General features: G+C 58.2%; 2 protein-coding genes across 9 annotated transcripts in view; both read left to right on the top strand.

The window, feature by feature from the left end:
• Window positions 1-16,645, top strand: part of IKZF4 (IKAROS family zinc finger 4) — a 31,516-nt gene extending 14,871 nt beyond the window's left edge. For 6 of the 8 annotated variants that reach the window (XM_075049617.1, XM_075049621.1, XM_075049625.1 and 3 more), the window contains 5 exons: window positions 4,907-5,167; window positions 5,613-5,780; window positions 11,826-11,975; window positions 13,061-13,192; window positions 13,482-16,645. In XM_075049617.1, the coding sequence (XP_074905718.1) occupies window positions 4,907-5,167; window positions 5,613-5,780; window positions 11,826-11,975; window positions 13,061-13,192; window positions 13,482-14,206 (1,436 nt within the window). In that variant the 3' untranslated portion in view covers window positions 14,207-16,645. The remainder of the gene's footprint in view (window positions 1-4,906; window positions 5,168-5,612; window positions 5,781-11,825; window positions 11,976-13,060; window positions 13,193-13,481) is intronic. The other 2 variants (XM_075049622.1, XM_075049623.1) reach the window with 1 other exon arrangement.
• Window positions 16,646-17,382: 737 nt separating this feature from the next.
• On the top strand, window positions 17,383-18,715 carry RPS26 (ribosomal protein S26). Its single transcript, XM_075049669.1, has 4 exons — window positions 17,383-17,541; window positions 17,998-18,175; window positions 18,392-18,522; window positions 18,620-18,715. Exons 1-4 carry the CDS (start codon window positions 17,539-17,541, stop codon window positions 18,653-18,655), a joined length of 348 nt encoding a protein of 115 aa, XP_074905770.1. The 5' UTR covers window positions 17,383-17,538; the 3' UTR covers window positions 18,656-18,715.
• The last annotated feature ends 838 nt before the right edge of the window (window positions 18,716-19,553 follow it).

The raw sequence follows: 19,553 nt of genomic DNA on the forward strand, positions 1-19,553 counted from the left end.
GGCGTGACATAAATTTTGACTTCCCGCTGTGACAGATTTCTCTCTGAGTCTGACTCTTTGTTTTCCAACCGAAGAGGATAAAACCCTGCTTTGGTCTCCGTGCAGAGCAGCTGCCCGGTTACTGATCCTGGGCACCGGCTGTTGCTGAGCCCGGAGTTTTTCAAATGGGCTGTGGTGATGCTGAGGACTCGGGGTCTTTCCTTGTTGTGAATTTCACCTTGACTTTCAAGCAGCTGCGTGTTCCAGACTGTTAGTGATTGCAGCTATGGAGGGGCTGCAGAGCCATTGGTTGCTTTGGAATAAGTTATTTTTTATATCCATCTAGATGGCTGTGTGGGAAATGAGAAGCTGCTCCGCTTCCTCTCGTGTAGTAGCTGGGGCAGGTTGGAGTCCGCGGTGTGCACAGCAGTTCACGTAGCAGCAGAACTCTGCCTCTACGTGAATGAGTCTGTTGGGAAGGTATTTGTGTAGCTGCGGGAGGTTCAGAGAGCCCCTGGGCATGTTCGGATACACCGGGAGTGCCACGGGGTGATGAAACATGCCACCAGCTCCCAGCCTTCACCTACCCCTGGCCAGTCTGTGCCATTTTGTTCAGGCACTGGCTTTGCCATCATGTCTCTCCACCCTTTCTGCCTCCTCCACACCACCAAGAAATGAGCAGAAGAGGGGAGAGGCAGCGTGCTCCTCGGGGAGCTCCTCTTCTGCCAGCTCTTGTCAGCTCGCCGTGGCACTGCAGAGCAGAGCGGGTGTGTGCCCCCTGAGGTCTTGCCTGGTCGTGCCTCTGCCTCCATGTGCTCTCGCCCGGCAGAGTGCCGTCAGCCGAGCTGGTGGCTGGCACCTGACAGGGAACTAATCCAGAAACGGGACTGATGTGGGGAATCTCCTGTCCACAACATGAAGCTTTCCATCTCCTTCCCTGTCTACTAATGGAATTCTTTGCTTTTTATTTAAAATTGATGAAACTGCTTTTTCAGTTATATTTAAGAACCTCCCCCAGAAAATAGGTCTGATTTCAGAGTTGCCACAGTCTGTCCCTCGTCCTGGCATGCCGTCTGCTCCCGTTGCTTGCTGTGGTGATTGACGAGAAACGTGACATTTCCCTTGTGCGTTGAGGAATGGCGTGGCCCTGGATGAGCTCAGTACGGCTGGTACAGGCTTAACTTACGTCGCAGCCTTCTCGGGGCAGCAGTCAAGTTTCCATAGGCCCCACATGCCGTTAAGTCATGTTGACGCATGAAAAGAAGGAGCGCTGAGACAAGACAAGTTGGCAAGTCCCGCTCCGAATTGTATTCTCGGTATTCAAGAACCAACAGTTGGGCTATCTCTACCAGATTGACTCAACCAAAACACCGAAAAGACCGGCACTGCTCTGATCTTCCCTCTCTCCTGGCTTCTAGCATGCAATTGCCTATTGCTTTTCCATAGCAGAGAAACTCCCTTGTAATTTATCCATGTGGGCTTCCAGCAGTTAGGTGCTTGGGACACCTCTGGTTAGGCCCTGGCGTTTGAAGGTTGCTCTTTCTGAACCAGGATAAAATAAACCCAAAACATGACGTTTTCAGAAGTGGTAGTGTTATGAATTAGCTCTGTTGCCATTTTTTCCTTTTATTACTTGCTATTTATTTTACATTTGCCCTATAAAAATGCTTAGAAGCTCTGCAAAGAAATGAAATCTTAGCTTTTTCGCAGAGGACAGTTCTGAGAGGTAACACAGCCTTTTCGCTTGATCAGAAGCAAAAGGAATTGAGCACGTGGACTGACTGAAAGGACAATAACGATCCCTTCCCCTTTAACAGCAGGATGCTAGTGATGGTATTGCCTCTGATCTGACTTGACTTCACAGCTGGTTCATCCAGCAAGCATCATGCCCCAGAGGAGCAAGAATATTATATAACCTGTTCTGCCAGCAGAGACTTCTCTCCAGTGAGACCGGACTCTGCATTGGTTCTGAAAGGAGAATTACAGAACAATAGTTGGCGTCCCTTCTATGCCCAGGAAAAAAATAAGTCCCCAGGGGAATGGGAGAAAAAAAAAAAACAACCAGAAAATCAAAGTGCAGCAAACGTCAACTCATCCAGGCAGCTCCCGCCACTGAGAGAGGAGCTTTTCACTTCGTGTTTGTGCACAGCGGCGTCTGTTTGCGCTGGGTCTCCTGGATGCTCCCAGGGGAGCATGGTGGCACCGGCCAACACGTAAATAAAGTTCTGCTCCCCCCACAAGAATGCTTCAGCCGCAGAGTCTCCTCCCGGTCTGCAGCCAGCGGTGACTTTGGCCAGTGGCTCAGCAGACGGTCTGAAAGTGCCTCCAGTTGCCAAGGCCGAGTGTATGCACGGTTCACGTTGCCTGGAGCCTCTCTGGGAAGGCAGCATTGTCTGCTGCAAGGATCCAGGAAGGGAAGGAAGGGAGCAAGAGCCAGAATTCCTGGGCTCTTCACCCGGCAATAAACCTCACGCAGTCTCGGATGAATCACTTCCATGCTGCTGCTCCTCGTTAATCCCCACTTGTGAAGCTGTACCTAGCTCTGGGGAAGAGCCAGAGCCCTCCTGCCTGCCGTGTCGAAGGTGGTGCGGAAGAGGAGCTTTCCTCTCCGAGCACGTGGCCTGGCTCCTCCGGGGTTGCGTGTCTGCCATTCCCAGGGGAGCAGGAGGTGTGGGTCTCCCTGGGACTGGGACTGTCCTGCTGCCACCTTCTCCACTCTCCGGTGTTCGTGCGTCCTCCTTGCTCGGTAAGCGACCCAAAGCCTTCCTGCTTGCTCACTGGGACGGATCATCCCTGCTGCAGCCGATGGGAGAGTTTGTTCAGAACCCCCCCAAGGTTTTAAAGGTCAAATCCTCCCGATGGTTTGGTGTCCGGGATGTTACCAAGGTTTTCTCGAATCCCCTTGGCTGGTACGCTGCATCTGTCAGCATGCCACAGGCGTCCCCGGACCGTGGGTGAGCGTTCGCGCTCTCACAAAGAGCTTGAACGAGCCCCAGGGGTCGAGTCAGCACCAGATCTGGAAGCTGCTGGGATTTCTGTGTGGTTGCGCTCAGTCTGCTCCGTTCTCACGCCTGTCTCCACAAGGCAGCTTGGACTCTGCAATCTCCTACCCTCCGGGCAGCAGCAGAGTCTCCTTTGTGTATATAAAGTTCAGTTCCTCCAGCCCCCACAGTTCTCCTCTTAAGGGATTGGGAAGAACCTCCTGCTTTAAATGGAAGAAATAAGAATCTGATATTTAAAGGGATTCTGTAAATATTTTGTTCAAGCCCGTGGGCTCAGTGCATGACCATGTGGATGACCTGGATTCGACTTTATTCCATCGTCATCTTCCTCCGGCCTGCCAGGACCAGCACTACGGGAGCAGGTAGTGGGTGCGATCGGCCAAGGAGCGGCCGTCCCTGGCTGGAGAGTGCTGGGGAGCCTCCCCAGGGCATTCTCTCTCGCTCCCAGCTGCTGGCAATGGCTTAAAGTGGGAGGAAACTTTCCAATTCGATATTTAAAGACTGGGTCTCCAAACAGGCAACTTTTTCACCGAGGCTGAGGGTGTCCCGGTGGCAGTTCTCCCTCGAGCAGAGGGTACAGCTGGCGTCACGAGGTGGGATGATCGCTCCAACGCTTGGCCAAGAGAGGAAGCATGCAGGATCTGGGTGGACAAGTTCATTGGGAGGTGGCGGAGGGAGGAGGGGGAGAGGTTTCCCCGTCATTCCCTCTCCCGGTCCCCACAGGGCTGCAGGTTGCTGGCAGCGGAGGGAGCAGAGCGGTCGCCGTCGTCTCGGGGAGTGTTTGATTTGTGGCATTCCACAGATCATTAGAGCAGCCGGGAATGTAGGTCAGGGCTGGCGCATCCCCTCGCCAGCCTCCGCTCCCGATGCAGCAGGAGGAAGGAAAGGTAGCGATGGGGAGGGAAACCTGGGGGCTTTGCTGCAGCACCCGTCCTGTGGCGGGGAGACCCACCTGCTGCCCTGGCCCCGCGCCCCTCTTTCATCCAGCTTTGGTGGGCTTCTTGAGCATGGTTCCTTCGGCTCCTGCCCTCTCTCTGCTCTTGTCTGGACCAAAACCGCTGCGGAGCAGCTGCTCTTGGGAGTCACCAGCCCTCAGCTGTGGGACCTTTCCCTTGTCCCTGGCATCGCTCACATTCACTTCCCTAGTTTCACACAAGCCTTCTCGGGGTTTTCGGTGCCCAAACACCACCCCACAGGTGTCTGCATGTTTGTCCCCTCCGTGCATTCGCCACGATTCCTGCAGCCTCTTTGGCAGTTGAGGGAAGGGGAAGAGACAGAGCTGCCTGCAGGGAGCCTGGTCTGAGCCAGGGCTGCTGGCGAGGCAGTGATCAGCACGCCTTGGGCAGGGGTGGGGGTTTTCAGACAGCACCGTCCTCTCTTCGGTTTCTTTTTTCTGCCTTTAGATAGTTGATGGATCCCAGGTCTTGTAGCAAAGATGAAAACTTGCGGTGAAGCAATGGCTTCTCTAATGAGCCGAATTTACTGACTATCCAAGAGACTTGCGTTAAGCTCTTTGTGCTAGTGGATTTTGAGCCCTTTACTGATTCAAAGTGTCAAAATTTGGTGTCTTTGCTTCGTCTGCAGTACTTTAAAAGCATGAGTGGTTTTTCTTTCCCCTTCTGCCTTTGAATTCAGGGAACTAAATGTCTTTTTCTTCAGTCAGTCACTTTACAAGGCAGGATGCAGAGCAGTAATCTGTGGGGTGTGCAAACAATCCGTCCAGCCCATAACCTCCTGTGATCCATGTATGATGTCGGTTCTTGAGCAGTCGACAAAATAAGATGCACATTTATCGCAAACAAATCACTTAACTCATTACAGTATTTCTTTTAGGAGTAAGTCTTGCCCAAGCTGTGCTCCGGACTTCTTTAGTTTAAGAGTTTTTTCTCCACTGACTGTGTCTTATCCCTTCTGCCTCCTTGTAGCAAATTCTATCAAGGTGGAGATGTACAGCGATGAGGAAGCCAGCCGGCTGCTGTCACAGGATGATCGGATGCTTGAGAAGGAGGACAGTGTGATCGTGGAGGACTCGCTTTCGGAGCCCCTGGGCTACTGTGACGGGACAGGCCAGGAGCCGCACTCCCCCGGGGGCATTCGACTGCCCAACGGCAAGCTGAAATGCGACATCTGCGGGATGGTGTGCATTGGCCCCAACGTGCTGATGGTGCACAAGCGCAGCCACACTGGTGAGTGGCAGTCCTGAGGCTGGCATTGCTGCTGGGGCAGGGGCAGCATGGGCTGGAGAAAAGTGAATTTCTGAAGCCAGGTGGCAAGCATGTGTTGGCTGGTGGGCACAGATGCTGTGGGAGATGGGTATTGGGTCCAAGATGCTGACCCCAGTGATGGCGGCCAGAAGATGCTAGTGAGGAAAGGTCTAGGAAAGCGCATGTAGCTGGTCTTTCCTCGTCACTGTCCAACCTCCAGCAGCAGATCTGTCACTCCCTACATTGGGGGTCACATCCAGAGCACTGTGTTTGGTAGTTAATCTATGGCTTTCCCTCTCAAACAGGCTCAGCACTGCTGAACCCATGAATGCTTCTGGTCTCCCAGGCTGTTGGTTTGAGAGCTGCTCCTCTGCACACTTGGAAAGTGCTTTAATCGTGAGTTTCACCCACTGCTCTGGTTTTGCAGGAGAAAGACCATTCCACTGCAACCAGTGCGGAGCCTCCTTCACCCAGAAGGGAAACCTCCTGCGTCACATCAAACTGCACTCTGGCGAGAAGCCCTTCAAATGTCCCTTCTGCAACTACGCCTGCCGCAGGAGGGATGCGCTCACCGGCCACCTGCGAACGCACTCCGGTGGGTAGCTCTGGCCGGCCACGGGCTGCGAAGGGGAGGGGAGGCAGAGAAGGAACACACAATGATGGTACAAAACCATGGATTTGAGGCCAGCTTCCAAAAGCACCAGCCTCAAGGTCCCAACTGACAGCAGCCAAACTTGGGCCGTTATCGGCTTCCGACTTGCTGCGGTCGCCACGCTGCTGTCGTGGTGCAGAGCCGACCTGCCGAAGGCAGAGCATGTGCCTGGGGGAGGTTGTGTCAGTGTCTGGTTAATGGTCTGGGAACTCCACTGGCCAGAGGGCCATCTGCGGGGCTTTGTGCTGCTGTGTTCCAGTCATTCCTGGGGGTTATTGCATCTCTTACTTATAAAGATAAATGTTTAATAGATTTTATTGAGTCAAGATAGGTCCCACCCTTGGGTGTGCCCTGCCCCAGTGAAAATGAGTGCTGAGGGGTTTTGTTTGTGTGTTGTTTTGACATTGTCCTTTTTAAATATGACATTTGAGATGTGGTTTTCACCCTCCGGTTCCGTGATGTAACAGCTGGCTGGGGCCATGGGTGGGAGTGAAGTACGCCAGCCGGCCCCCTGGTTTGTGATTGTTTTCCCTTGATTTGCGTACCGGTGTGTTTCTGTGGTGCTGCTGGGGCTTTTAAAGTTCACGCAGATGGCTTTGAACACCTGTGACTCTCTCTAACCTTTTGAGTGCTGCATGGAAATGAGTGCCGTGTGCTTCCTTGAAGGAAGAAACCTGTCCCCTAAAGAGCCTGTTCTCATCGCAGCCTTGCCCAGGAGCCCAGAAGCCTGCTCCCCCCTCGCAGCCTGGCCTGAGAGCCTCGATTTTATTTAAGTTTCTGCCCTTCTCAGTCAGAGGGTGCGATGCTCTGGGCTTAAGCTACTGTCTTGCTGTGGACAAATCTTCCCACTTTGCAGTTTCATTTGGGATTTGTCTCCCTCCTGCACACACATCTGAGACTTTATGGGAGATGCCAGAGGGGAATCCGGGTGGTTTGACCCCCAAAGCAAGGTGCAAAGCCTGGAAATGGGGCTGTTGGTTCTTGCCTGGCATCTCTGTGGGAGGAGGTTTGGGGAGTTTGCAGGAGCTTCCCATCCATTATATTTTTGTCTCTGGACATCCCTGCTGCCAAGGGACAGCTGCTTCTCAGTGTAAAACTTTTTTGGTCTCTGGTTTGGTTCTCCAGCGTGGCTGGAATATGGCAGCGGGTGGCGTTTCTGATACCCAGGTGATCGGGAAAGAGTTGGTTTCACCCTGGGGGAGGAGGTGAAGTTAGCGGCCCCAGGCTTTGCCAGTTAATGGGGAGAAATGCCAAAGAAATCCTTTCCCCATGTTCTTTCCTAATCTATAAAGGGGGGGAGGGTTGGAAAAAAGCAAGAAGGCAGTAGTTGGAGGTAAAAAACCTCGTGTCATTAATTCTAGAGAGCAAAGAGTGTGTGCGTCTACTCCCGCCCTGCTCGGAGGGTAAGGAAAGCCAGGCTCCGGTGACGGCCCGGCTCCCCGCGAAGCACCGAAGCACCGCGGCGGCTGCTCAGAGCAGCTGAGCCACGGCCGCTCCACCTCAAGGCCTTCAGCTCTCCTGACGAGTCCTTCAGTCTGGAGCAATCAGCATCATCCATCTTCCTCCCCTCCGCCCCCAGCTGCTCCAAGCGGCAGCAGCTCGGCCAGCGTGCCGAGACGCGCTCCATCTTGGGCAGCGCTGCATCGGCTCGGGGAGGAGTTACCGCGGTGGAGCGGAGGGCTTTGGCATCCATCCGCAGCGAGCTTGCCTTGCCGGCAGCTCTGCCCTCTGCCCTTCCAGGGTGCTGCTGACGAGCCCCTGCCTGGGGACCTTCAGCGCGCAGGTTTTTGGCAGGGGATAGGTGCTCCGAAGCTGGATGGCTCCTGGATTTTTTAAAAAAATACTCTGGTGTGTCCGGAGCAGAGTCCCATTAGGAAGGTCTCCGTTTTTTGCTTTGTTTAAACCCTCCCCATCCCCTCCGTGCTGGCATGTGGGGTTTTGGGGCGTTAGGTGGCTGAGCCCCATTCCGGGAACCCCGACTCGCTGGCAGCCGAGAGAGTCGTGAGGGCAGATGTGCAGACCTGAGCCAAGGGGCACATGCTGCACCAGCAGCTGCCGTGGCTGGTGAGATCCTGCTCCAAGCCTGCCTCGTGCTCACAGGGGCTTTCTCCTAATTAATGGGCTTCAGGGGACCCCAAGCCGTCCAGGCCCAGGGATGCAGGGTCATTTCTGGACTCCTTGGTCATGTCTTTTCTTGTGGGTCAAGATCCCCCTCTCAGGCTGTGCCTGTCCACCACGTTCACCCTCGCTGAACGTCCGGAGTTGGGTCCTTCACAGAGCTGTGACAACGTCTCCCCACTGCCAGGCGTGGAAAGGGTCGCCTTGAGTCCTTCAGTCAAGAGACACAGAAATGGGACAAGCCCTCACAACATATCAAACAAAAATTAGTCTTTATGGGAGCTAATTAATAAGAAAAACCTTCGTTTAATGTGGATTTCACAGGCGAAAGTCTAGCGGTTACCCTGCCTGGGTGGAAGGCAGTGGGGCTTGGCTTTCCCTCCCTCTGCCTTAACTAGAGGCATGTGCGTTTCATGCCATCCCCATGAGGGACGCTGAGCTTTCATCTCGGAAGATGTGCTGTCCAAAAAAGTGAGGTATTAAAATCCAGATCAAACATGCTGCGTTGCTCTGAAATAGATCAGAAGCTGCAGCCCACACCCGGGACAGCTGAGACGAGCCGCCGGTCCCCTGAGACCTCCCTCCCTTTTAGTCCTCACTGCTTCGCAGCCCAGTAAATAAACGAACCTGGAGTTTGTGTTCAGAGGGATCCTTTCTGTTTGTTGTACTTGGTCAGAAGAAACTTCTGGTGGGGCTCGGTGGCGAGGAGAGCATCCCCCTTGCTCATGTTTTGGGTATTACATGAGTGAAGAACTTTGGGGATCCTAAACAGACCTCGTTGCTTGCTGGAAGCCTCTTGCTCACGTTAGGTGACAGATGGACCAAGTCCACCTGAGACACAAGCACGTGTCAGTGGGTAAAAGAGGACATTTTCAAAGAACAGACTAAGGAGTAAAAGGAAAAGCGACTGATCGCAAGGCAAAGCCCGGCTCAGGACAGAGCCTCCCTCCTTGTCCTGCGGCCACCGTAAAACCCTGTCCCTGAGCCGTAGCTGACCCTCTGCGAGGGGAAACCCAGCGCAGACTTAGCAAACCACCGTGGCGGGGCATCGCTGCGGCATGGGCAGAGCCCCAGAGGAGCCTCGATGCTGGGAGCGAGACCTTTGCTGCCAAGGTGTGTGGGCAGGAGGACAGCTTGGTCCCCGTGTCCCCAGGGAGCCATCCCAGCATGGTCAGGCGATGGCCAGGTCCCAGGCTTCTCTGTGTCCTGCTGTCCCCCTGCACCGCAGGCAGCTGCCTGCCCCCAGAGCCCCGAAACACAAGCTGAGGTAGGGACAGGGAAGGCTGGATCCTGAGGAAATAACTTCAGGGTATCCATGCGGAGCTTCCTGGCTTGGAAAGCCAACTCCAATCCTAATGCAGCCATCAGGGGAGCTTTGTGAAGCACAGACACATGCAGGGGTTTGGGTTGTTTTGTTTAGGAGTAACAAAACCGAGCCATGTGGGGAACTCTTAACTTTAAAAGCTGCGCAAGTGATGGAGATTAATGGACGAAATGGAATTTGGAGTTGAGGCTCTCGCATCTAAATTGCTAGATTTGAGGAGTAAATTTCTAACGCACATTTTTGTGTTCATACTCGGAGGCTAGTGGTATCCTTGCCTCCCTTGGGACTGGAGTAAACTAATATTCAGCTGCTCTGCGACAATGCTGCTGCCTGGGGAGGGCTGGGAGGAGAGATTTGCACTTGTCATCAGCTTCTCCAGATTGATTTCTAACCCGGAGATTCAGTGGTGAAATCCATGGTGGCTCCTGGACTCTTGGATCTGCCTGCAGCTTGGCTGAGCTGCGGAGCTGGGACTGGGCAGGGGTACGGCTTGTGTGGACGCAGCCGGTCTCCTCATTGACCGCCGCTGTTTGGGGCTGCTGTGGTGGTGTTTGGGCAGGATCTGGTACAAGCTGTTGCAAGAGGAGGTGCTGGCCCTGCTTCTCAGCTGCAGTGCAAAACACTTGACATGAATCCAGGTGTCAGAGCCGGGGCGGGGGGTAAATGTGAATTCACCTACAGCCTGAAAATGTGTTTTTTTAAAAAGCAGTTAAAGGTTAAACCACAAGCTGCAAAAAAAACCCCAAACAACCCCTTAAATCTGACAGGAACGGAACGAGCCTGGTCTAGGTGGCTTGCAGCAGACAGCACACTCCTCCCTGAGCCTTGCACCAGAGCTGGACGGGGCGAGTGTGACGCAGCCATGGGGCTGGCTGACGTCCCTACCAGCACGTCCCGGGCAGAGGGTGATGGGCTCTGGCTTCCAGCAAAAGCAGCTGATTTCAGGGCATTGCCCTGCTGCAAAAACCAGCCTCCCCATCCCTGGGGCAGTGTCAGAGGGAAAGGGCACAGCAGTTTTTGGGCTCGTCTCGGACACCACAGTCCCTGGTGGACCCCGTCCCCCTCCCTGGCATGGCATGGCTCCACGGTTTTGTGTCCTGCCTTTTTTTGGGAGGCAAGCTCCTGGTCGGCAGCGACATCCAGGGAGAAGGGAGCATATGGGGCTGTGCCCTCCATCCTGGTTGAGTGCCCAGGGGGCGTGCAGGGGGCTGTAGAGCCCACCCGCCTCTCTGGCTCATCTTCCTTGCTCTTGCATTTTTTTCCCATTAGCATCTTCTTGCCTAACGAGCTGTCTGCCCTAAAAGGCATCTGAGTGTGATCAACCTGCAGCAGCAGGTCACTTGGAGCCTGGATCCCTTTATCTCCCTCCCAGACTATTTAATGGGGTGGGGACCGCCTTGGCCTTTCCCCTGTGCCCAAAGGATGTCGGCTGGTCTGCTGCCGCGATTATACCTAATTAGCAATCACCCGGCGAGCGGCACAAAACCCCCATGTCAGCATTTGCATTTCCCCATCCCCTGAGCAGACAGCAGCCTCACAGCGCGATGGAAACTGCGACGGGGTTCAGAGATACCATCTCCCCTCGGGAGGGGTCATGATTTTTCACTGTAAGTAGTCTGCTGGTTAAAACACGCAGATAATGACATGGCGTGTGCAGCCCGCTGCGAGGAGTGCCGCCGGCTCTGTGGCACATGGTGGCCACTCTCCTCTGTCTGGTGGTCGCTGGCCGGCAAGGCTGAACGCCGACCTGGGGTGGCTTTGGCGTTTTTCAGTCAGGAGTGAGAAAACTGGGAGAGATGAGAATAAAAATGTGTGTGGCGAGTGTCTTATCGCAAATCTTGGTGAGGGGGCAACCACCTGCTGGCCAAGCCACCAAGCACTCTGTGGTGAATGGAGGATGAAGAAATGCTTAGAAATGTTTAAAAAGTTTGGGGGGTCCAGCTGCCCTCCTTAAATACTGCCTTTGCCATCAGGGCTTCCAGCATGAGGGTTTACCTGGAGGTGTGTAACGTGGCCAGGCAGCTGCTAGAAACCCGTATCGCTGATGTCTTGGGAGCAGAGTGTAGGTAAAAGCCAGGTCAGAGACATTTTGGTTTAGGTATTTGGCCAAATTACGATTTATTTTCATAGCTCCCCATCTATCAAAATCCAGGAGCATCCAGCCCTTCTCCTGCGGCTCTCTGTAAGGGAGCGGCATTTGAGGAGGCGAATCGTCAAGCTGCCGGGGTGTGTGCAGTAGCTGTGTTTGGGGTAGGTGGTGGTCGGGAGGAAAGCTGAGGCAGGAGCTGAGAGCTGCAGGTAGTGGCTCTTGCTCCCAGCTCTGGAAACTGTTGCTCAAGACGTGCCGGAGAGGTCCTTTCTCCGCGGCACAGCTAGATGGTGTGGTGGTCTGACGGCAAGGGTCGCTGCCCCGCCGTGACTCTCCCTGTCGAGCCATGTCTGCCGCTTTTCTCTCCTGTCGACGCACGTCCAGCCCTTCCCCGGGCTCTTTGGCGAGGGCACTATGTCTGTTCTTACGGCCAGGCTCTGGTTTGCCTGTTTTGCAGTCTCCTCCCCCACCGTCGGCAAGCCCTACAAGTGCAACTACTGCGGCCGGAGCTACAAGCAGCAGAGCACGCTGGAGGAGCACAAGGAGCGGTGCCACAACTACCTGCAGAGTCTGAACACTGAACCGCAGTCGCTGGCCAGCCAGCAAGGTCAGTGCCGTGGGACGGCCAGGTTGGGGGGGCCGGAGCCCTGCTGTCCCATCTGGGGACATGACAAGGGGTCCTGGCAGGGTGGGTAAACCGGACCGGGGGGGCATAGGTTCACTTTCCAGCCCTGTCTCTGGCTGACAGGGTTGAACTTTGGGGACATCCTTCCCATTAGAAAAGGGGGCATGCTGCATGGGGGAGAGCGTGAGCCCCGGAGCTCTCTGTGCCCCAGCGATCATGGGATGAAAGGTGCTATGCGTGTGCGTTGGTTAATGCCGCAAACCTCTGCAAGTGCAAAGTGTTACCTCCCTGGTTCCTCCCCTCGCCGCTAGCCAAATTTTAAAGCCCCCTGAATCAAAACACACCCCTGGCCCATATTTCTAGTGCAAGAACTACCGAGAGTGTTTTCCCTAAATAACAGAACGCAGCTATGACACCGCGATGTAGGGGATTTACCCCTGTGGGCAGGTGTCTGAAACGGGCACCGTGTGGCTTGAAAGCAGCTTCTGGCTCCTCTGCGGAGCCTGCAGACTCCCCTGTCTTTGCTGCGCCAGTAAAGAACCAAAGCCAGAGCCTTCCTGGCTCCTCACCCTTTTGGAGCCAGACCTGGTCCCGCTAGAGCCACCGGTGCTTACGGCGAGGTTCACTGGTTAAAGCCGCATGGCCGCTTTAACCGGATGATCCGTAACCTGCGGGGCATGGGACTGGCGGAGCTGCCCTCACCAGCAGGGATGCAGGGCAGGTCTCTCCAGGACGGGGTTGAGAGCCGGCAAGAAAAGCGAGGGCACTTCAATCCATTGAAGCCGGCTCCTCTTCCCCAAAGTGGCAGGAGCGGGCCCAGCTCGATGAAGAAGGGAGGCAGACCGGCTGCCGGCGCTCCCCTGCGACCGATTCACCGACGGGGTAAGCTCTGGGCCTGGAGCAGGCAGCCCGGGAGCCTTTCCGTAGGTCCGTCCCAGCTGGCAGAGGGCAGGAGCGGCGTGCCTCGAGCGCTGGCTGCGGAGTCTCCGGCCTGGGTCGCAGCGTGCCCGTCCCGCTCGCCCCATCCCGTGGTTGCCGGCTGAACCGGGTTTCCCTTGTCTTGCCAGGTGACGAGATGCGAGACCTGGAGATAGTGCCGGACTCTCTGCTTCACCCCTCGTCCGATCGGCCGACGTTTATTGACCGGCTGGCGAACAGCCTCACCAAACGGAAACGATCGACACCTCAGAAATTCGTGGGTAAGGGGATTTTTCCCCCCCCCCTTGCTTCCCGGGCAGACAGGAAAGAGGAGGGAGAGGGGAGCCCCTGGTTGCTGGAGGCAGGACTGGCCCCCCAGGAGCAGAGACTGCACTTGGGCATGCGGCTGGTGTTCGCATAGCGCCTTTCATCCCCACGATCCTGGGACGGGGCAGGTCTCGCACGTGGTGCTGGGGAGGGAGAGGACATCGTGGCGGGGGGGGGTGAGGTGGAGGGAATGTACCCCAAAACCAAGCCTGTCTGTTCTGACGCTGGTCTCCTTCCCGGCAGGGGAGAAGCAGATGCGATTCACCCTCTCGGACCTCCCCTTCGACGTGAACTCTGGCTTCGAGAAGGATGTGGAGATGGTCTCGGCCCACCACCCCCTCGACCCTTCCTACGGCAGCTCTCTGTCCCTGATGGGGGGGGAGCACCTTCGCCCCCTCCGGCTCCCCCCCACAAACTGCATCTCGGAAGTCACCCCCGTCATCAGCTCCGTCTACACCCAGATCCAGCCTCTGCCAGGCCGGCTGGAGATGCCGGGGAGCCGGGAAGCCACCGAGGGCCACGAGGATGTGCCAGACGGGGTGCAGGTGGTGTACCGGGGCCGGGAGCAGGGCGTATCGCCCACCAACGGCTGCCAGGACTCGACGGACACGGAGAGCAACCACGAAGAGCGGAGCTCGCAGCTGCCGGCGGGGAACTGCGCCAGCAGCCGCCAGAGCCCAGCCTACGCCAAAGAGGACCCCAAGTTGCCGGAGGGACCCCCGGCCGCCCGCTCCACGCCCAGCTCCGCCAAAGAAGCCCTGCGGGTGGTCAACGAGGATGGGGAGCAGATCAGGGCCTTCAAGTGCGAGCACTGCCGCATCCTTTTCCTGGACCACGTCATGTTCACCATCCACATGGGCTGCCACGGCTTCAGAGACCCTTTCGAATGCAACATCTGTGGCTACCACAGCCAGGACCGGTACGAGTTCTCCTCCCACATAGTGCGGGGCGAGCATAAAGTCGGCTAAACACCCCCCCCAACTTCTCTCCCCGTCCCCCCCCAGCCCACCCTCAACTCTTCCTCTGTCTCTAGCTCAGCCCCTCCACCCTTAGGGCATGGAACTGTTGGTTTTTCTTTTATACTCCTTTGCACTGACTTTGGCTACAAAAAATATTTAAAAAAAAAATATCAATAACTAAAAAAAAAAAACCAACCCCGACAAGGGGGAGCTCTTAACAATTTGCCTTTTTATAAATGGAGTTATTTAAATATTAATGGACTTTTTTGTGCTTTTCCCCCCCACCTCTCTCACCTCCCTCTGTTATTTATTAAGCTTTTTAGTTTCTCTTTTTATAACTCTTCTCTCCCCCACCCCCAAAGTCTCACTTGAATTTTTGAGACTGTTCTCCCACCTCTCCCACCCCGGTCCCGGTCAGCTCTCTGGCACGGCACGGCGCAGGGCCACACGCCAGCCTGGAGCTCCGAGCCCTTTCCTTGGTGCGAGCCCGGCATTGCCCGTCCCCGCTCTCGGGCGAAGCAAACCTCAGATTAGGTGCTAAAAACCCCCGGGACTCCCCCCTCCGTCAGCCCCAAGTCCCCCTGCATCTAGTGGGGGGCCGCTGCACCCTGAGCTTTAATGAGTTTAAATACATGGAGCATAAAGCAGGGACCCCCCCCGCCTCCCTGCGGGGCTGGTTATGCTGGCGGCGGTGCTGGCAGGGCCAGGTCGGTGAAGCTGGGTTTTGCCCGGCTTTTCTCTCCTGCGGTGTTTGAAGCCCCCCATACGCCTGGCCCCGCGGAGGGGGCGATGGGGGTCCGCAGCCCTCCGCTTCAATGAAGGAAACATAAGCCGGGAAGATGGCGAGCGTCCGGGTGACAGCTCCATTCTGCTATCTGGGATCTTCTCCTCCTCCTCCTCCTCTTCCTCGGCACAGGCCAGTATCTCCAGCCCGCTCTGCTGCAGGGTTTGATTCCCTACGCTGCCCGCCAGCGGTGGGGATGCCAGATCCGGACCCCCCCCTCACTCCCTCTGCCCCCAAAAGCCTTCTCGGGCGAGTTGCTCCTTCTGGCATTCCCAGGGGATCGTTGGGGTCTCCCCGTGGTCCAGTGTCACCTCTGTTCCCGCAGCACCTGCCCTGCTCTCGCTCGCACGGAGGAGTCGGGGCAGTGGCACCCTGAACGCCAGAGCTTTGCCCTTGGTCCCGCCGGCAGCGGGACCCCCGGGACCCCCCCGCCGTGTTCGGAGGGTCTGAAAGAGGGTGGGAGGTTGGGGGTGTCGTCTGCTGCATCGAGCAACCGTCTTCTAAGCCCCATTCCCCTGGGACAGGCTCCGAGCAGCCCCAGGGACAAATTCCCGGGAGCCAGATGGTTTTCGGGGGCGAAATGCCGAGGGAAGGGGCTCCCGGTCCCACGGGGGGTCCAGAGCCGGGGACCCCCCAGGACGGGGTCCCCTGGCAAAAGGGATTTAGCGGAGCCGGGGAAGCAGCCAATAACCAAAAATAAAGCGTGAGCCCGGCACCGATCCCTGGCGGGGGCCGCGGCACAACTGGCCGCCTCCTTGGTGCTCGCAGCTCCCGCAGCAGCCAGGACCCCCGGCCGCAGCCCCCCCACCCGGGGGGGGCCCCCGCTTCCTACCCAGGCCCAGGATGCATAAAACGCCCCTCAGCAGCAGCCGCTCCCCGGGGCTCTCCTGAGGTTGAAACCAAAGGCTGTTCCTTTTTCTACGGACACAAACACAACCACCTCACGCGGCGGCAACTCCCGTTGCCCCTATTTCCCATTTTCTTATTTTATATATATATATTTTTTTTTCCTCCTTTCTTGCTTTTCTGTTGATGGTGTCAATGGGGAGGGGGGATGGCTGAGCCGGGGCTCGGCTCGCCCCTTCCCGGCCGCTGCTGCCGGTAACTGGTGCCGGCAGAACAAGCCGGAGCCCCCCCGTGCCCCCTCAGCGCTGAAACAAACCCAAAAAGGGGTTTTTACAAACTGAAATGGAAGCTCTGCAGTTTCTGACTGCTCTTGGTTTGTTTTTTTTTTTCTTTCCATCTCTTTTCTTTTTCCTGTAAAAGAGTCTAAAACAAAAATGTAGGAATTTTGTAAAACTCCAGGTCGCTTTACTCGTGTAAATATCTATATTTTTTAATCAGATGTATGAAGAACAAACGATGATGTGCAATACCCCAGCCCCCTGCCCACCCCCCCCCGCCGGCTACGGCTTCTCCTTCCTTTCTAACGAGTTTTCATTTGTATATCGTTAATGGTTTTGCTGTCGTCTTTGTTTTTCCCTTTTTTGTGAGGTTAGACTCGCTTTTGGACAAAAAACACCCCCCCGCCCTCCCCCTGTGACCGCAGGAGCTTTTGTATCTGTAAGATATTGTAATTACCTATTTGTGTAACGAGATCTACTACTGTAAGTTTTGTACTGTACTGGCTGAAGGTCTGTTATAAATAAACCGGAGTAATTTAACGCTTCCTCCCCCCCTTCCCGCCTCCCTTCTGTGGGGTGGGGGGCTCGGGGGGGTCAGGACCCCTGGAGGTCCCAGTGCAGGGGCTGGGGGATGGCAGGGTGGGGGGGGGGTCCCCCAGAGCTGGGGGTGGGCGGGAGGACACTGGGGGTCCTCTAGGGGTTTGTTGGGGGGGCAAAGGGCACGGGGGTCCCCCCCCATGAGCACTGGGGTGGCAGGATGATGGTGTCCCCCCCCCCCCGAGTTTTGGGGGGACGAGGACCCTGGGGACCCCTCCGGGAGTTTGGGGGTGGAGGGGAGACACAGGGGGTCCCCTCTTAAGGGGTGGGACACTGGGGGTACCCCCCATGAGCACTGGGGCGAGGGTGGCAGGATGATAGTGGCCCCCCCCGAGTTTGGGGGAGGGGGCAGGACAGGACACTGGGGACCCCCAGGGGTGGGGGGGGGTTGAAGGACGCGTGGAGACCCCCCCATACCGGGTGGGACACCCAGGGGTCCCCCCATGAGCGGGGGACAGGACACAGCCCCCCCCCGCTTCCCCCCAGGACTACATCTCCCGGCGTCCCCCGCGGCGGGCGCGCGCAGGGGAGGGGATGACGACACACGCAGCACGCGGCGCGCCTGTCGCCTCACACCGCGCGTCTCTCGCGGAACCCTTCCGCCTCCGCGAGGAGAAGTAGTCCCCTCCCCGCCGCCGTCGCCGCCGCCCAGCGCCGCCCCCCCCCGCCCCTCCGCCGCCCCGGTCCCGCCGGCGGAGCCGCTGCCCGTCGGCCGGAGGGGCTCTGCGGAGCCGGGGCGGTGGCGGGGCGGAGGCGGAGGCTCTTCCGGGCGGAGGGCGGGTATATAAGGGCGGCGGCGCGGCGGCCGGGCCCTCTTTCGCCGCCCCGGCAGCGAGATGGTGAGGGCGGCGCGGCCCGGGGGGGGCCCGTATGGGGCTCGGGGGGGCCGTGGGGGGCAGCGGGAGGCCGTAGGGGCCCGTGTGGGGCAGGGGATGCTGGGGGGGTGTGCAGGGAGGCTATCGGTCCCATATGGGGCAGGGGGTGCTGGGGGGGGGGGCATAGGGCCTATATGGGGTAGGGAGTGCTGAGGGGGGGCGCGCAGCGGGGGCCATAGGGCCTATATGGGGCGGGGGGTGCTGGGGGGAAGCCGTAGGGGCTTATGGGGGTCAGGGGATGCTCCGGAGGGGGGGGTGTGGGAGTGCTGTGGGGAAGGGTGGGGGCTTGTAGGGGCTGATGGGGCTTACGGGGATGGGGGGGGCTTTGATGGCGCAGGTTGGGGTGGGCGGGGAGGTGCTATCCTGGGAGGGGGGGGGGCTTGTGTTCATCCTCTTTTTCCCGCCCCCCCCCCGGCCCAGACGAAGAAGAGGAGGAACAACGGTCGGGCCAAGAAGGGCCGCGGCCACGTCCAGCCCATCCGCTGCACCAACTGCGCCCGCTGCGTCCCCAAGGACAAGGCCATCAAGAAGTTCGTCATCAGGAACATCGTTGAGGCTGCGGCCGTCAGGGACATCTCGGAGGCCAGCGTCTTCGATTGTAAGTGGGGGGGGGGGGGGGGGGCAACACGGACAACAGCAGGTTGTGGGGGGGAGACAGCGGGGTGCCTGCGTGTCCCCTCCCTACCCCCAGTAACGGGGCTGACCCTGCCTGGGTGGGAGCCAGGTAGGGGAAGCCTGTGCTTTCGGGGGTTTGGGGGTGATTGGGGGGGCTGCTGACCATCCCCCCCCTTCTCCTGTGTGTCCCCCCCCGCAGCCTATGTCTTGCCCAAGCTGTACGTGAAGCTGCACTACTGCGTCAGCTGTGCCATCCACAGCAAAGTGGTGCGGAACCGCTCGCGGGAGGCCCGCAAGGACCGGACCCCCCCACCCCGCTTCAGACCAGCTGTATGTATCCAGGGGGGTGGGGGGGGGCTGAGGCTGGGGGTTTGCACCCCCCTTCCCCGGATCTGGCTGACGCTTCTCCTTCCCTTTCACCCCATAGGGTGCTGCCCCCCGGCCCCCCCCCAAGCCCATGTGAGGAGACTCCGGCCAAAGGCGTCCCACCTGCATACAAACTTAATAAAGGAACCTGTACTGAGCCTGGCTCTGTGTCTGTGGGGCTGGGGGGGGGGGCACAGATTGCTTTGGGGGAGAGAGGGCGGTGTTTGGGGTGTCCCAGCCCCCTTCTTTGGGGAGGGGGCGGGAGTGGGGGGCCCTGGGGAAGCTGTGTGGAGGTGAGGGGGCTGCTGCCCACCCCATGGGGGGGAAGCCCCCTCCTGCAGGGCTGGGGGGGTGCTTTTTGCCCACTGGTGCTGTCCAGATGTGGGAGTGGGATGTGTTTTGGGGGACAGGATGGACACTGGGAGTGCGTCCCAGTCCCCAGGTGAGGGGGGGGCAGCCCCTGCCCACATGAGGCAGCTGGGGGAGGGGGCTGGCCCTGCACCCTACGACCACCCCAAGGTCCTGGAGCTGCCCCCAGACCCAGCACTGCTTGGGGGGGGGCTGTGGCTGCCCCAAATCCTCCCCAGGACCTGTCCTGAGCTGGTGGGGGGCAACACACACGCACACACACCCCCCTGCAGTGAGGCTGGATGTTCCCTGGGGGGGGCTGCTGCAGGGCCTGGCCCTTCCCTGGGTGGGGGGCAGCAGCCAGGCTGGGCTTCACCCTGGGAACTGAAGGGGGGGGGGGGGGCGGTAACGGGGCCAGACCCCCCCTTCCCCGTGGTGTTGGGGGGCTGTAATAGGGCCAGGCTTTGCCTGGTGGCGGGGGGGGGCACAGAGTGAGCACACCTTTGCTTTGGGGGCCGGGGGGGGCTGCGGCGGGGCCGTGCCCGGTATGGTGGTGGTGGGGGGGGGTGATCCCGGTGCCGCCGCCCCGGGGCGTGGCGGGCGGGTCCCGGGCCGGGCTGGGCTGCCCGGAGGAGGCGGAGGGGGGG

The sequence above is a fragment of the Buteo buteo genome, chromosome 17, assembly GCF_964188355.1.
Source record: "Buteo buteo chromosome 17, bButBut1.hap1.1, whole genome shotgun sequence".
Classification (NCBI taxonomy): Eukaryota; Metazoa; Chordata; class Aves; order Accipitriformes; family Accipitridae; genus Buteo; species Buteo buteo.

What these genes read in the sequence shown, in the direction of transcription:
- RPS26 (XM_075049669.1), top strand. An exon ending in GGAGGCCAGCGTCTTCGATT is followed by an intron (nt 18,176 to 18,391) that starts GTAAGTGGGGGG and finishes CCCCCCCCGCAG; the next exon opens with CCTATGTCTTGCCCAAGCTG. An exon ending in CACCCCGCTTCAGACCAGCT is followed by an intron (nt 18,523 to 18,619) that starts GTATGTATCCAG and finishes TTCACCCCATAG; the next exon opens with GGTGCTGCCCCCCGGCCCCC.